At 40.8% G+C, this 14,829-nt stretch overlaps 1 protein-coding gene across 1 annotated transcript in view; it reads left to right on the top strand.

The window, feature by feature from the left end:
* LOC142073954 (cohesin subunit SA-2-like) overlaps nucleotides 1–14,829 on the top strand; it is a 61,216-nt gene that overhangs the window by 42,784 nt on the left and 3,603 nt on the right. Inside the window, exons 23-32 of the mRNA XM_075134294.1 lie at nucleotides 451–528; nucleotides 2,424–2,516; nucleotides 3,230–3,398; nucleotides 5,300–5,451; nucleotides 6,528–6,629; nucleotides 7,953–8,107; nucleotides 8,199–8,327; nucleotides 12,235–12,425; nucleotides 13,481–13,655; nucleotides 14,674–14,767. Of these exons, the coding sequence (XP_074990395.1) occupies nucleotides 451–528; nucleotides 2,424–2,516; nucleotides 3,230–3,398; nucleotides 5,300–5,451; nucleotides 6,528–6,629; nucleotides 7,953–8,107; nucleotides 8,199–8,327; nucleotides 12,235–12,425; nucleotides 13,481–13,655; nucleotides 14,674–14,767 (1,338 nt within the window). The remainder of the gene's footprint in view (nucleotides 1–450; nucleotides 529–2,423; nucleotides 2,517–3,229; nucleotides 3,399–5,299; nucleotides 5,452–6,527; nucleotides 6,630–7,952; nucleotides 8,108–8,198; nucleotides 8,328–12,234; nucleotides 12,426–13,480; nucleotides 13,656–14,673; nucleotides 14,768–14,829) is intronic.

Genomic DNA, 14,829 nt, shown 5'->3' with positions numbered 1-14,829 from the left:
GTGAAATTTAGCTGGGTAGAGAGAGCCTGCAGCCAGTGGGTAGAGGTGGACTCCTTTAGGTGGAGTGTCAGAGCACCAAGGTTTGGCTTCTGCTCTGAATTGCCCACTGGAGGAGTCTGCCTTTCACTGAAGACTGCAGAGAAATCCTACGCAGCTAAGCTAAAGTTAGCCTCTGTGAACACCCTTTTTAGTACATGGTTACTTTCTGTTGAACTCGTCAAGATGTCAGAGTTCTGCAGAAGCAGCACCTTAGTAATGAAGTTTCTCAGGAGGCAACATTTGCTTGTATATGAAGCTATTAACTTTATTTTGAGGGTCTAAATACTTTACAGTGCAGAAATGGTTGTGCAAGCAGCATGCAGAATGTCAAGCTTGGATGCTTTGTTTAGTCCTAAGTTTTTTGCTGTTGAGCCTTTCATGTAAATAAAGGACATGTGTTTTTATTTGCAGATGATCCTGCCAGCTCTCCAGTGCATGTATTTTTCTCTCCTGTGGCAACTAGCTGCAGTTTCGGAAAATTCTCCCAAGGTTGGCCACTCCACGTAATTTTGAAACCCGGAGTTGTGCTTCTAGAAGTTTAAGCTGCTTTTCTATTCTCAGATTGCCAGAAGAAAACAAGCTTTCTAAAAAGATAATTTGTGTGGGTTTTTGAGGAAACCAAATTGCGTTGAGGCATTTTCTCTTTGTCTTGCCCTCTTTTTTTTTAAAAGTGTTTTCAGTCCGCAAGAGAGTAAGTGAACAATGGTTCACCTCTATTTTTACTGCAAAACATGTGCATCGAATTCCTGGGGCTTGATGGAGATAAGGACCTTGTTCCACTGCCAAACAGTTTGTTGTTTTCTTGTTTTAAGCAACAAAGAACGAAAACTCCAGGAAGTCCTGTTGCTTTGTTTTGTTTTTATTTTTGTGTTTTACTTACATATTTCTGGCAGAAAGTTTGAGGAAAGTGGTAATTTTCTCATCAGCTGACTGCTTACTTTCTTAATTGGTTTTATATAGTGCCAAGCTCTGGCAGGTATTTCAGAAGACAGTCTGGTTTAAGACACCAGAGAGGAAAACTCTTTTATGCTTTGGTTCATGTGTGAATGTCTACCTGTGCAGCTCCTCTTTGTGGTGATTTCTGACTACACTGAGTGCTGCTGCATGTGTCATTCTGTCCCCTTCCCCAGGTGCTCCTGTGTGTACAGAACAGGACGCTGACACGGACATTTGTTTTGTGTCAGAAATGCTAGCTGGGAGGTTACCCGTTTGGTGGCTGATTCACTATCTATTCCCGTCCCGTTCCATTCCTGTGTAGATGTCCGCATCTCTCACTGCTCTAATATGTTCTGCCTTTCAGTCCAGACACGGTTAGCTCGACTGATAATGGGGCAGCACATTTTTTAATTTGGCCTTTCATATGGGAGCAGATTCTGATTGGAAGCACAGTGTTACGGCCCACTCTGCAGGGCCAAATCTGGATGTTGGCAGAGAGAAGTTCCAAGAGCGAAAAAGAACATTTCTCTAGGACCCCCTCCTCCTCCCCCAATAGTGTTAAGGCGACGTTTTGCCTCCCCCTGTGCTTCTTCTCAGCGTGCCCTGGGATGGATCCCCTTTCTTATAAAGATACAGTTGCATAGCATGAAATCCAGCCCTCCTGTAAGGGCATTCCTCTTCTGTTGACTGCTCAAAGCTCAGTGCAGTGCAACAGCTGGGACTAGTGAAGGATCAGAAAGTCTTTTATGTGGCTGTGGGCAAATCAGATAGTCTCTCTTGCTGGATTCATCTTAACAAATAGAAGAGGTGTCTAATTTTCTGAGTGCCAAAGTTAGCAGTGTAGTTAAACTGCATTCCTTCTGTAATCAACAGAGGGAGAGAGAAGAGCAACTCCAGAAGGCAATTCACATAGAAAAACTCCGGTCCATCCCACCTGATTTTCAGACTCTACTTCCATCTCTAAAGTGGAAATCATTATCACTCCTTTGTAAGGATAAGCTGAAGCGAATTCAGCAAATTTTGTAGTTGCTTGGAGGGCTGTATAAGGGACTACATGCTATTAGAGCTGCCCATCCTACCGATGGAGAAACAAAGAGTTTGTGACTTGCTGAATACCACTAGCCTCAGCAAGTGTGACAGATGCACATGTCCTACTAGTATTTGTTACATTTATGCACCAGAGTCAGGGGAAAGTATGTATTTTTATGGATTGACCTTTCTATCCCAGATATTGTGCCTGAAAACAAGACATGGTTTTAAAGTTGTTCATAGCTAGTTAGCTGTCGCTACTGTGAGATGTCAGCTTCTTTCATAATGTCATCAGCTGTGCTATCTTAAACAAATAGTATCAGTGGAAGAAAGATGCAACTGTTTTCATTCTGTAATTCTCTATTGAATCATAGTCCCTAACATCTTTGTCCTGTCACTTTTCCTAAATACGTTTTTAGGAGACTCTTTTTGCACTAAGAAGAGAGCTGAGGCGTTTCAGTCAGATTTGCATGTGCTTCCTCCACCATAAGGAAAAAGATGTAAGAGAAAAGGTTTGTGTTTCTCTATCACTTAACTGGCGTTCACGCTCAGTCCTCCTTTTAAATGCCTGCCTTTCTTTTCATACTAGTATTTCCTTCTACTGATTTTTGCTATTTTTTGTCTCGTAGCAGAGAAATAACTCTTTAAAAAACAATCTTCAACTATTTATTTTAAAGGAAAATTAAAGTTATGCTAGTTAAAATGCTACAAAACTTAGTGCTTTAATCTAGCATAGATATGTGTCTGCATGAGTCCATCTGCAGAATCAAGGCCTGAATCTGAATGACTCTATTTGCCAGTTAATAATCATTGTGTTTTCTGATTTGACCGATCAGTGTACTGGTTGGTATCATTGCTTTATTAATGCCTTGCTATGAATATTACTTCAAAAATGAAAAAATTGGAGAAATTGTGCAGTGATTCATGTATTAAAAGAGAGATATTCTAGCATAATAGAGCTTTTCTTCCTTCCCATGGAAGTTTGAAAATCTCTAGGTGGTGTTCATGCATGATACCTGTATATACTGTATCCTAAGGTAAAAGTTCTGGAAGAGCTTAGCTGTGGCTTTTTACCACAGGTTGGGGCAAACAGAAATCTTTAGCTTGTGAGGAAGAAGTGGGATAGAAGCTAGGTTGTGACTTGTGGTGTTTGATGGAGACTCAAAGCGGAGTTGCCTTGAAAAGTAACATGGTCTCCTTCTTTGGCTTTGTTTGCTTGATACAGGCCTTCATGATACTCTGTGACTGGTTGCTGATTTTGAGTCATCAGAATTCAAATAATAATGAAGAAGCAGTTGGACTTCTAGATTATCTTCCTAACACATCACTTCAGGAAAAACTGCTTTTGTTTATCCAGGAACATGTTTTCATAGAGGAAGAAGAGGAAAGCAAAGGTTAGACATCTTCATCACTGGAGAAAAAGTCTACCATTTTTGTTGTCATTTGCTGTCTGCACTGAACATATCAGGAAAAGGGGCTGATCTTTTTTTTTTTGTTGTTGGTTTTTTTGGGGGGGGGAGGATGTTGGATTTTTTTTGTAGTTGGGCCCCTTTACAGTGTACCTGTTGTACACTGATCTGTATCTACTGTGGATCAACCACAGGAGGTAGCTGCCAATTTACTTGTAGGTAGAAAGGACTGATGTAACGCAGGGATGGGTGAGAATGTAAAAGTATTTGGTAGACTGATGGTGGTGGTATAGATGATGGTGTTAGCCACCTCTGTGGAAGGCCTTGCAGTGTTACAGTGTGACTCTGTCAATGCATGGACACTTTTAAGCCATCAAAGTAAAGGACTAGTGGATTTTGATTTGGGGAGTGTGGGGCAGATTTTGTGGGAAATAGCTATGTACTTGTTGCTCTGTTGCCTTTTTCAGACACATTCAGATGACAAATTGAGGCTGTTATTGTGAAGACTGGTTTCTTTTGGGAGTGTTTTGAAAACAGATTGTTAGTTCATTGTAGTTTTGAGGCCAAGTTCAAGTGTCATGCTTTGAAAAACCAAGCATTGTTCTAGATTATCGTGCCAAACTCTTGTCCTTCAGCTGTTCAGATGGAGTTTGTGTTCAGTTTTGGGCAGCACACTTATCCAGGTCACAGTGTATATGCAAGAAGAGATAGGCCTAAATTTCATCAAGGGAGATAGTAGAGGAGAATCCTTAATGGTAAAGGTAGAGATACAATAGAAAAGATTGCTCAGGTAGGTTGTAGTATCCTAGTCATGGGAGCTTTTGAAGCAGATTATGTTTCTGGTTGCATTATGTTATGTATCTGAAACTGATAAAGTTGATCCTGTTTTGGGTTAGATGGCCTGAGATCTGTTTCAAACCCATTGTGTATGATGCTTTCAATTTCTCAGTCCTCCCCACAAAGGATCCCTGTCATCCCATTGCAGATTCCTTCCTGAATGCATGATTCTGGCATGCTATGGGTGTGCTTGTCTGTGTGCACAACTGGCAGCTGCTCCGTTTTAGTTTTAACTCTAATTTGCAGATTCTTCTGATCAGTCACTTGCCTTGTGTTTGTTTCCAGGCCCGCAGTCATGCTAGAAGCAGAAACAGTCTACTTCAAAATTATAGGTCAAAGACTGAAGCCTTTTGGCAGTTGGTAGATTACATTCACAGCAGGAAAGAGTGTATCTCAGCTCTCCTGCTGCAAGAAACTCTCTCTAAGCACCTTCAGAGCTGTCTTGGAAGGCTCTTAAGAGTATTTGTTTTCCACAGGTTATCCAGCTAATAATTAACTCATGTTCCAGAGACTTAATGTGTTCTTAATGATATGAAATGACTTTTTTCTTTCGCTCTTGTTGATAACCACTTAGAGTTTTATCTGAACTCTTCTCTTGTTGACTGTGTATGGCAACTTTTGTAGGGTTTCTGATGAGTTATGTGCTGTTTTTCTAGCATCTGTGTTATTCTAGGAAAAAAATGTGGTTGCAGTTTGCCTGGTCTCTTCCTTTTGGTGTGTTTGTGCCTTTTATTCTGCACTCTGGTTCTGTTCTGTAGTTGTAAGCAGTATTGTTCAAGAAGCCTCTGACTAGTAGAAATGCAAAAGCCCTATGAAGATCAGAATAGAAGACTGTGCAAATAACTCGTTTTCACTGTCATCATCTGGAAGCTTTGAAATGGAAATAAGCCTGTGTTTTCTGATATACACAGGAATGCGTGCTAGCATCTGTTGCTTAGCATGTTGACTGAAAAGCTGAGTCTGTGCTATTTGGATGAACATTGGTCATTAAAATTGAGGTATCTTGAATAAAGTAGTAGAACAAAGTTTTAATGCTTTTGTTTCCCTAGACCTGACAGAAGAGAAGGACAGAAAGGATGAAAGTTGCAAACTTGATGACTTGCACAAAAAGCGGAGTCTTCTTGCAGCATATTGCAAGTTAATAGTGTATAATGTGGTAGAGATGACTGCGGCTGCTGAGATCTATAAGTATTATGTGAAGGTAATGTTTTAGATAAGGTTGCTTTGCCTATCAGTGCATTTGAGTTTTTGAAAGTGATTCTAGTGTTTGTGAAAGATAGGGGATTAATAGTCTTATGGCTCAGAATCCTTGTATAATCACAAAAGGGCTATAAAATCAAGCAAGGAGTGGGACAAATTCGCTCTGCAGACAAAGTAACTGAAAATTGAGAAGAGGGTATGTCTGTCTGAACATCTACTCCTAAGCTTCTCCAGAGAAGCCATTGCAGAGAAGTAGTTTATGGCTGGGAGAGTGTTTTAACTATAGAGGTTCTCACATTGAAGCGGTCAACTTACTTCATATAGCTCACACAGTCTATATGCAGATGGCCTAGATTTCACATGGGTCCCTGTGCTTAGACAACTGGTAGAGCTTCAGCCACTCTGAAGTGGGTTTCAGGAGGGCCGAGAACAGCACAGAGCGGGCAATGGCTTTGAGTCTACTAACGGTACTTGGGAAATACCTGAATATGAATCTTAGAATCATAGAATCATTAAGGTTGGAAAAGACCTCTAAGATCATCGAGTCCAACCCAACACACCATGCCCACTACACCATGTCCCTAAGGGCCTCATCTACACGTCTTTTAAATACTTCCAGGGATGGTGACTCCACCACTTCCCTGGGCAGCCTGTTCCAAGGCCTGATCACTCTTTCAGTAAAGAAATTTCTCCTAATGTCCAATCTAAACCTCCCTTGGCGCAACTTGAGGCCATTTCCTCTCGTCCTAATCTTCTTCTTTACTTCATTGGGCCCAAGGCAGACATTGGTTAAATACAGGAAACTCTCTATTTCTCTACTGAGGAGGCTTTGTTCTTTTGTTATAATAAATACTTAACAATTTCAGTGTAACTTTAATCCTTACATTACTCTTAAAGGAGCATACCATTGCTTTACATATGAAATAATATAAAAAGTTTTCATCTTTTAGCTTGGGTGTTCTGATATTGAGAGTGTTTTATGAACTTGTGTGACATGAACACAGTCATGTGTTTTGTGTGCTCCCAATGCTAAAGAAGGGGAATGATAATTCTCATTTGTTTTATTGCTGTTAATAGACCTACAATGATTTTGGAGACATAATTAAAGAAACGTTAAGCAGGACGAGGCACAATAACAAAATTCAGAGTGCTAAGACACTGATTCTCTGTCTACAGCAGGTAAGGTTAAGATTAAAGCAAGAGGCTAGGGGATCTTATGACAGCTGTATTCGTATTGCAGTGTTTTACCTACATTGCCATAATTATTCAAATTCATTAAAAAACCTAGTGGAAGAAATCGTTTCCTTGCCTGTACTTTCTATGTGTATGTTGTTTTTGCAGGTCATAATTAAAACTCCTTTCAAATCATTACATCTGTTTTAAAATGTAATTTTGTGCATGACTTTTTTGTCTTGTTTTTAATCTTCAAATGCATAGTGTGTCATGACTGATGTGAGATTATGGAGTGTTTCTTGGGATATGGTAGGTGTCTCTTAACCTTAACGAAGGTTAAGGATATTATTCTGTGTTTTACGAACTGCCTCAATTCCTATTGAATTCAAAGAACCACAAATGTGTCTGTGGCTGGCCAGCTCTAATCCCCAGTATTTTCAGTATTTTTTTCTGTAAGGAAGTGGGGTGCAGCTCTTCTGAAGGGTCTCAGTTGCTGGAGCTTGCAGCTGCTGACTGATGAGGCCAGTTAGCTATTTTAGCAGCTGCTTTTGCCGGCTCTGCCCATGACCAGAGCTGCTTCTAGCTTGGAGTCGTGCTTTAAGCCACAAAGCAAGCTCCTCCCAGGGGGTACTGATACATGAGCTTTGCTTATTTCACAAGCATTGCCAGGGGCTTAGATCTGTGAACTAGCCCCTGAAATCTGAGCTTAGATGAGGCTAAGCAGCATTTGGCTACATATATTCTGCTGATATAGTCAGGACTTTGTGTTTAGGTATCACATAGACAACAGGCCCTTTTTGGCCTTTGCTTGACCTTGAAAGTTAACAGGTTGAAAAGAACAAGCTACCTCCATGTTCTGTTAGGAAAAAAAAAAAACCAAAAGATAATTAATTGAGCTCGAGACGTGCTTTTGACCCAGTCTCACTCTCAGAAATTGGACTATGCTGCTGCCAAACTTGCTGCTTTATATCTGCATTCTGATATTCTGAAAGCCCCTCAGGCAAATTAGGCCTCTGTGGCTTGTTTCAGAAGTCCCAACAGGAGGTGGGGTCACTGGAGCCATCATTTTCAGGAATCGGTTCTCTGTTTATGCTTTATTTTTACTTTTTTTAATTTGCGCCTATCTGTTAAGCACAACAGTGTCCTTTGTGTCAGTTCCGTGTCGTTCCAATCACATGTGCTTCAAAAGCACATGACTTACCTGCTCTTTTGTAAGGCTTCTCTCTGTGTAAGCTAACTGTTGCTTGCTGTGCATGTCGCTGTGTCCTCCTGGTGCTTTGTTTGCCTGTAGGATTACATACAATTGCTTATCTGACACTTCTTTTGCAGCTGTTTCAGACACATGCAGAAAGCCAAGACAGCATTAGCGGTGTGGACTTCTCCTCTGCTTCCTTCACAAATATGAAAGAACTTGCTCGTCGCTTTTCACTAACGTTTGGCTGGGACCAAGTGAAATCTAGAGAATCTGTAGCCATGATACACAAGTATGTGCCACGTAACATCACTTTGTCCATGGTCATTGCTTTTGTTAGTTGTCTGCTTTATTATGTGTTTTTTTTTTATTTCTTCTAATAGGGAAGGGATTGAATTTGCTTTTCAAGGAGCTACTGGAGTAGATGGAAAATGCTTGCCTCCTAACTTGAGCTTTCTGTTAATCATCAGTGAATTTTCCAACAAGCTGCTAAAGCCAGACAAAAGACTAGTGTAAGTTAAGTTCTTGTACACTGTCATACACAGTTTGTGTATTCATGTACATGGGACACTTGACCTTCAGTGTTGCAGAAGTTGCTCAAGGGCTTTTCAGAGAACCTTTGAAATCAATCTGCCTCTGAGGCTGTTAGTTTGAGAGACACTTGTTGAATTTTGTAGTTATTTCAGATTGTATATGCAGTATGCATTCTAGATGTTTTTTAGATGTAGTTGTAGCCACATATGGCAATTCTCCTACAGGAAAGACAATGTTAATTTGGTGGAAGAGATTTGCAACTTGACTGGCCGGTGGAACAGCAGGAATGCTTTTCTGAACAGAAAAGTAAAGCAGAGAAGATTGAGGAAGAGAGAGTGCCCAAATCATTATTTTGTAATGATCTGATTCCACAGCTTCAGGACTCAATTACATGAGTTCCATGGAATATATTTGGAATAGAAATATACATGACACTATTCATAATGTGGATATTTAAATTCAGAAATTTACTATTTCCAGGGGAATATGCCCTGATCCAGTTGGGCTCATGTTTTACAGTGGTTTAAATATTTACATTTAATAATATGAGAATGATAGCCTTGTTTTGGCATCATGGGGCATTACGCATCTGAACAGAGAGATGTATGATTATGTCTCTTACTCCCGTCTTCACCTGCCTCAATTCCAGTCATTTTTGAGAAGGAAGTAGTATTCTTCCTTCTATTTGACCTTTGTCATTACTTCCCTAGTCAATGCTGCTTATTTTGGATCTGGATCTCTGCACTTCAGTCTTCTATTTACAAATACTGTAAAACCTATTGCAAAATATATAACAGGTATTTCCTTTTTCCTGAGAGCATATTTGAAGACGTGGGAATGTAAGATGAAACATTAAGACACATCTGCCTTTTTGAATTTCTGAGCAAATCACTGCAGTACCTGACAAGAAAAGTTCCACTTTGGAGAGGAAGTCAGCAGAAATGGAAAAAAAAGCCAACCATCACATCTCGCTGAGCTCTGTGTAACTTGTTTGCTCCTGTGTCACTTAAATTGGAGGTTAACTTCCATGGGTATCATTAACCATTTTTTATATAACAAGGGTCAAGAGCAGTAAAATGTCTACTTTCCTGTTACTTTACATGACAAACACAATTTATTAATGATTGCCTGCTACCCAGACAAGGTATTTTAAAAAAAGAATTCAAACCCAAAATGTAAAATACAGAAGAAAAATATTTGACATATACTGATTACAACTCCTGGTAAATCTAAAGTGGATAATCTATGGGTAGTGATAACTTCCCTTTCTTGCGTTTTTCTCGGAGAGAATCTTTGAGATCTACAACTACAATTGGTTTTCATAGAATCATAGAATCACAGAAGGGTTTGGGTTGGAAGGGGGCTTAAAGATCATCTAGTTCCAATCCCCCTGCCACAGACATGGACACCTTCCACGAGACCAGGTTGCTCAAAGCCTCATCCAGCCTGGCCTTGAACACGTCCAGTGATGGGGCATCCACAACTTCTCTGGGAAACCTGTTCCAGTGCCTCACCACCCTCACAGTAAAGAATTTTTTTCTTCCTAGTATCTAATCTAAACCTACCCTCTTTCAGTTTGAAACCATTACCCCTCGTCCTACCACTATACTCCCTGATAAAGAGTCCCTCCCCATCTTTCCGGTAGGCCCCCTTTAAGTACTGGAAGGCTGCAATAAGGTCTCCCCAGAGCCTTCTCTTCTCCAGGCTGAACAACCCCAACTGTCTCAGCCTGCCCTCATAGGGGAGGTGCTCCAGCTCCTGTTTTGTACAGTTTCTGTGCAACTCTGTCCATGTTGTCTGGATTTTAAAGAGCTGTTATCATCTGTGTGGTGACACTTGTGCAATAAGTAGATTTCTGTTAATCCATCCTTGAAAAGCTTTGCCATTTCATTTACCTCCAAAGAATAATTTTTAATTAAACAAAAGGAAAATATTTCATCATTGGTGTGGGCAGATTTAAAGCTAAATCCGGATAATTTTTTTCCTAGGGCTATGTTTAACTTGACCAGAGAAGTACAGAAGTATATTCCTGAATGTATTAGATACATTCAGGTAGGTTTATTAATTGAAAACTTTTGTGGGAAATACAGAGAATGCTCTTTGACTTCAGTTCTTGCTGCTTTGGACCTTCCCACTGCTGCTGGGAACAAATGGGAAACAATAAAATTCACAAGGGGGGAAGTTGCAATTTTATCCACAACTACATTCAAACTATGTTTCTAGAGTAACAGTTTCTATTCTGGGAGGCCTAAAATGCCTTGCAGGGGCTGGAGATTATATTTCCTCTTAGAAATATTTAGGTTTAGCGCCATCATAAATTACTGGATGGAATGTTTTAGGTCAACATGAACTTTTAGAAATAAACATCTGGTTATTTTCATTTTTATTATTAATCATAGGATTGATGTCCACGTTTGTATGTTAACATATGTGAATGTACCTGTAACAGATGAGATACAGAATATGGGCATTTGTCAGAAAGGAGTATATTTCAACACCATCAAAGTATGTGGATTTTAACCTCCTCCCCTGTAATTGCCCAGGCTGTAGCAGTAAAATACCTGACTTGTCAATTGCTCTGTGCCACAAAATGCACACAAGAAATGAATTATTGAATAACAAGCTGCATGAAGGGCTTGATTCCTGAATCAGTAGGAGTCTTTCCACTGACATTGATAGCAGTTGGATTAGACCCTAAAACAGTAGTTACAATACACGCTTGTTTGAAACCAACAAATTCCATTACCAGGGTTTCTTGATCCCTAGGGCCCCCAGAGTCCAGGACTCTAATTGTTTCGGAGTCGGTGCTTACCCTAACGTCCTCCCAGCACCGGTTTTCTTGTTTTGCAAAATGAATGAAATGTCTGATATTTTCCAGGCCACACTCCTAATCAAAGTAAGAATAATACACTGTACAGGCTGGCGTTAAAACTGTCACTTCTGGTATTTGCTAAGGTGGAGTCTGTTTTAACAACACTGGGCTTGATTTTAAAGTGATGAGCTGTAGCTGAAATGTAGTGAATATCCAGTTTCTAATCCTGAGTCAGACTTTGGTTTTCTTTTCTTGTTGTTATGAACTAGGAATGGATCAGAAAGACTTTGTCAGAAATGTCCTGTTTTTCAAAAAGAATGTTTGAAGGAGACCTCTTTGCTCCAGAAAAGGTGATAGCTTCACCTGGGATTCAGGGAGGCCCCATGTCAAGTCTCTGGATTGAATCAGGCAGAACAGGGATTTGAACCAATGTTTCCCACATCTTCTGTGGTGTCATAACTGCAGAGCTGTTAGCTGCTTCTTGCAGACAATTCAGATTTTATTGGGAACCTGAGAGAATTGGAGAATTGAGATGATATTATAGAAAAGTGGTTTTATTGGTTGTTCTTTTTTTAAATTTTGACAAAACAGGCACACATGGCATAAATACCCCATTTCCTGACCTTCTGTACTGTTGAATCACAAGGAGCATCTCTCGTCTGGGATCTCCTTTGTGTTGCAGTCCATGAGGCAGAAAAGACCCACCAGGAGAAGGGGTGCATCCTCACAGAGTTCTGTTCCGTTCACACTGCTCCTGGCAGTGACTTTTCCTGCGCAGGACATTCTTTCTAGAGACTGTAGAGATGTAATTCTGTAATTCCTGTGAATCAAGTGTTGTTTCTAATGCTAAAATTCAAGCACTCTTTTAGCTTTGAAGACATTTACGTTTTAAATATTCAGATATTTCAGAGATGTCAGATATTTCTGAGAAAAAGAATGCCCTTGCTTTTTCTTTGACGGTTCTGTCTGCACCTTTGGAGAGTAAAGGGAAAATGCCTTTCTAGTAATAGTGTCCCTAGACATTGAGGGGAAAGATACTGAGTTTTCTTATGCTTGCCTTTGGTTTTCTCCAGGTATGCTTACTTACAGAGGTATATGGCAGAACCACTGCCTTGCAGAGGAGATGAATGGCAGCCGTTGATTTGGTACAGAAACTCTTTACTGGCAAATGAAGATGAGGAGAGCTCTGTCCTCGGCAGTTCAGGAGAGTGGTCTCCCGTGGGCACATCTAAGATGTCTTCTTTTAAAAGGAAATTGTCTAATGGTATGAAAACTTCCCTGTTCTGGATCAGCTGTACTTGCTTTGTCCCAGCAAAAATACACTTCATGCTTTGCATTAGCAGTACCACAGTGTGTTGGATGTTGTGGACTTTCCAGTTTGAATGCTGGCTTTTGCCTTCAGCGTTGTTGTTGTTAAAGTCCTCTTCATCACTCAATAACAGGAAGGTTGGTCTGGAAACTTTCTGTGAGCCGAATTCAGATAATCTTGAATTCTGCTCTGTACTGAGCTCCGGCATTTGTCTGTGCCATTGAGACTTGGTTCATTGCCTTAAATTGTTAAGTTAAGGGCATTGTTCCTTTAGGCCCAGTAGGTAATTGAGACGAGAGGTATTTCCAGAAGTTGATTCAGATCTTCAGCCCAGATGATCTGGGCCAAATCATCTTCTGGGGTCTTTCTCTCTGTTGAATTTCTAGGGAGTCTGTAAGATTACTCCTGACTTAAAGAGTTATCGTTAGGTGGGCTGCATCGAGGCTTTAGCAGGTCTCATGGACTTCTAATCCGTAATGAGGTATTAACTGCATGGATATTTAGGGACTTAATTAAATGTAGTAAAGCCATGATGAAAACAGTAAAAATGTTTTCCAGTTTGCCAAAAATGTTTGCCAGTAAAAATGCTAAGTGCTGTGGACACGTGCAGTTGTATGTGGAGGAAAGGGAATTTTTCCAGAGTGTACTTTAGTTTCTCTCTCATCCTTTCTCAGAAATTCTCTTTTCAGTGACCTGCCTTCAGAAAGCTTGTTCCTTTGTGTCCCAAAAGCCCTTCTTTCTTGAGGGTTATGTAGTCTCAGCAGTACTGATAACACTTACGGAGCGGGGCCAAGATTGTAGATCTAGATTGCAAAAATGAGCAGTGGGCAAACTAAATTGATTTTCTTTTATGTGACTTTTAGCTGGTTCCTTCAATAAATGCTTTGCTCCAAATCTCTCTTTGAGCTTGGCCCTGTTACTTCACCGCTGTGGGAAACGTGTTGGAAATACCCATCTCAAGACCTCCGAGGGTGAGGCTGCAGAACGAGTCTGTTCACTGTCTGTTACAGGGTCTTTGCCTGAAACCAGCCAGGCTGAAGCAGCAAGCAAAGCGCCAGACTTGCAGTGTGCTTCCCAGCTTGCCTCTGCAGCAGGGAAAAGCAGAAAGAGGCTAAAATCTCGAGAAATGCACTTGCAGGAACATTTGCCGTTCCTTTATCCAGGAGGGTTGCGGAGAAGATACTGGTGAGAGTTTTATGTCTTACAAGCTCCTTCACTTGTCCTGGTATTGACAATTGGGGTCTCTCTATCCACCTCTGCTTCTGCTTTTTGTAATGCTTCCATGGGCAAAGGGCACAGGGTGCGTGCCCCTCCTGTCTGTCTTATGGGCTGTGTCCCAAGGACAGGTTGGGTTTTTTGTTTCCTCAGTCCAATATCTGCATTTGCTGCTTTAGCCTGAATGCCCTCCACAGGGCTTCCAGGCCTTCTTGGGCTAATATTGAGTGTGCAGAGAAAAAGACAAGGAATGAGGAGGGTTCCCTGTCCCACTTCTCTTGTCTCTGGTCCTGATTAGAGGGCTGTGGTGTTGGTTACTCCCTGGCTGTTTGCTGCAGCCGGATAATGAGTGTTTTCTGCATCTCTGGAAATGAAAGAGGATTCTTGTCTCGGAAGATCTGCTATTAACTGCTGTGTAACTGGTGACTTTCTTTTAGAGATGTGCATGTCTGTGTGCAGCATGCACACGTGCCTGAGTGAAACCCTGCAGAACTTGGATGTAAGAGAGGTATTGCAGAAACAGGGAGTCTGGAGTCTACTTTTGAGCTCTGTAAAGCACTCAAAGTGCTCAGTTGGGATATTTTCCTTTAATACAGTTCATTTACTGAGGTTGTTAGGTGCTATTTCCCATATTGGTAGGTTAAAAGATGAAACACATCCGAGAAAGACGCATGTTTTAACAGGTTTTGGGACGCTTGTTGAATGGACCTGGTGAATACAAGTAAAATAGAACAAAAATTTATTAAACATGAAGGTAGCCCCTGTATAAATGAATGTTTTGCTTCTGAACTGCTTTATGGGGAATTCCTCAGAGCATAACCTCTTTCATACCTGGGAAATACTGGGCCAGAAGCATTGGGCTACCTTACATAGATTATCTCAGCAGCAGATCTTAATATGTGAATTACTTTGCCTTAAGCGCACTTCTGCAATGTGCAACCTCTGTTACAAAGTTTCTCAAGACTTAGGTTTTTTTTCTGTTTTGCAGCAAAGATGAGATTAAGACAGAAGATGTCTCAGAGGAAGGTCAAGCAGAAGACACAGTTGAAGATGTCGATGTTGATGTGGTTGGTGCAGACCAGGTAATTCTGGCTCGGTCTTTCCAGCTCTGAGGACAGCTGTAGTTGAGGTGGGTGAATGTGAG

This window comes from Calonectris borealis, chromosome 1, assembly GCF_964195595.1.
Source record: "Calonectris borealis chromosome 1, bCalBor7.hap1.2, whole genome shotgun sequence".
Lineage (NCBI taxonomy): Eukaryota > Metazoa > Chordata > Aves > Procellariiformes > Procellariidae > Calonectris > Calonectris borealis.
Note: the sequence above shows the minus strand (reverse complement) of the source record. Positions and strands in the feature narration are given on the sequence as shown.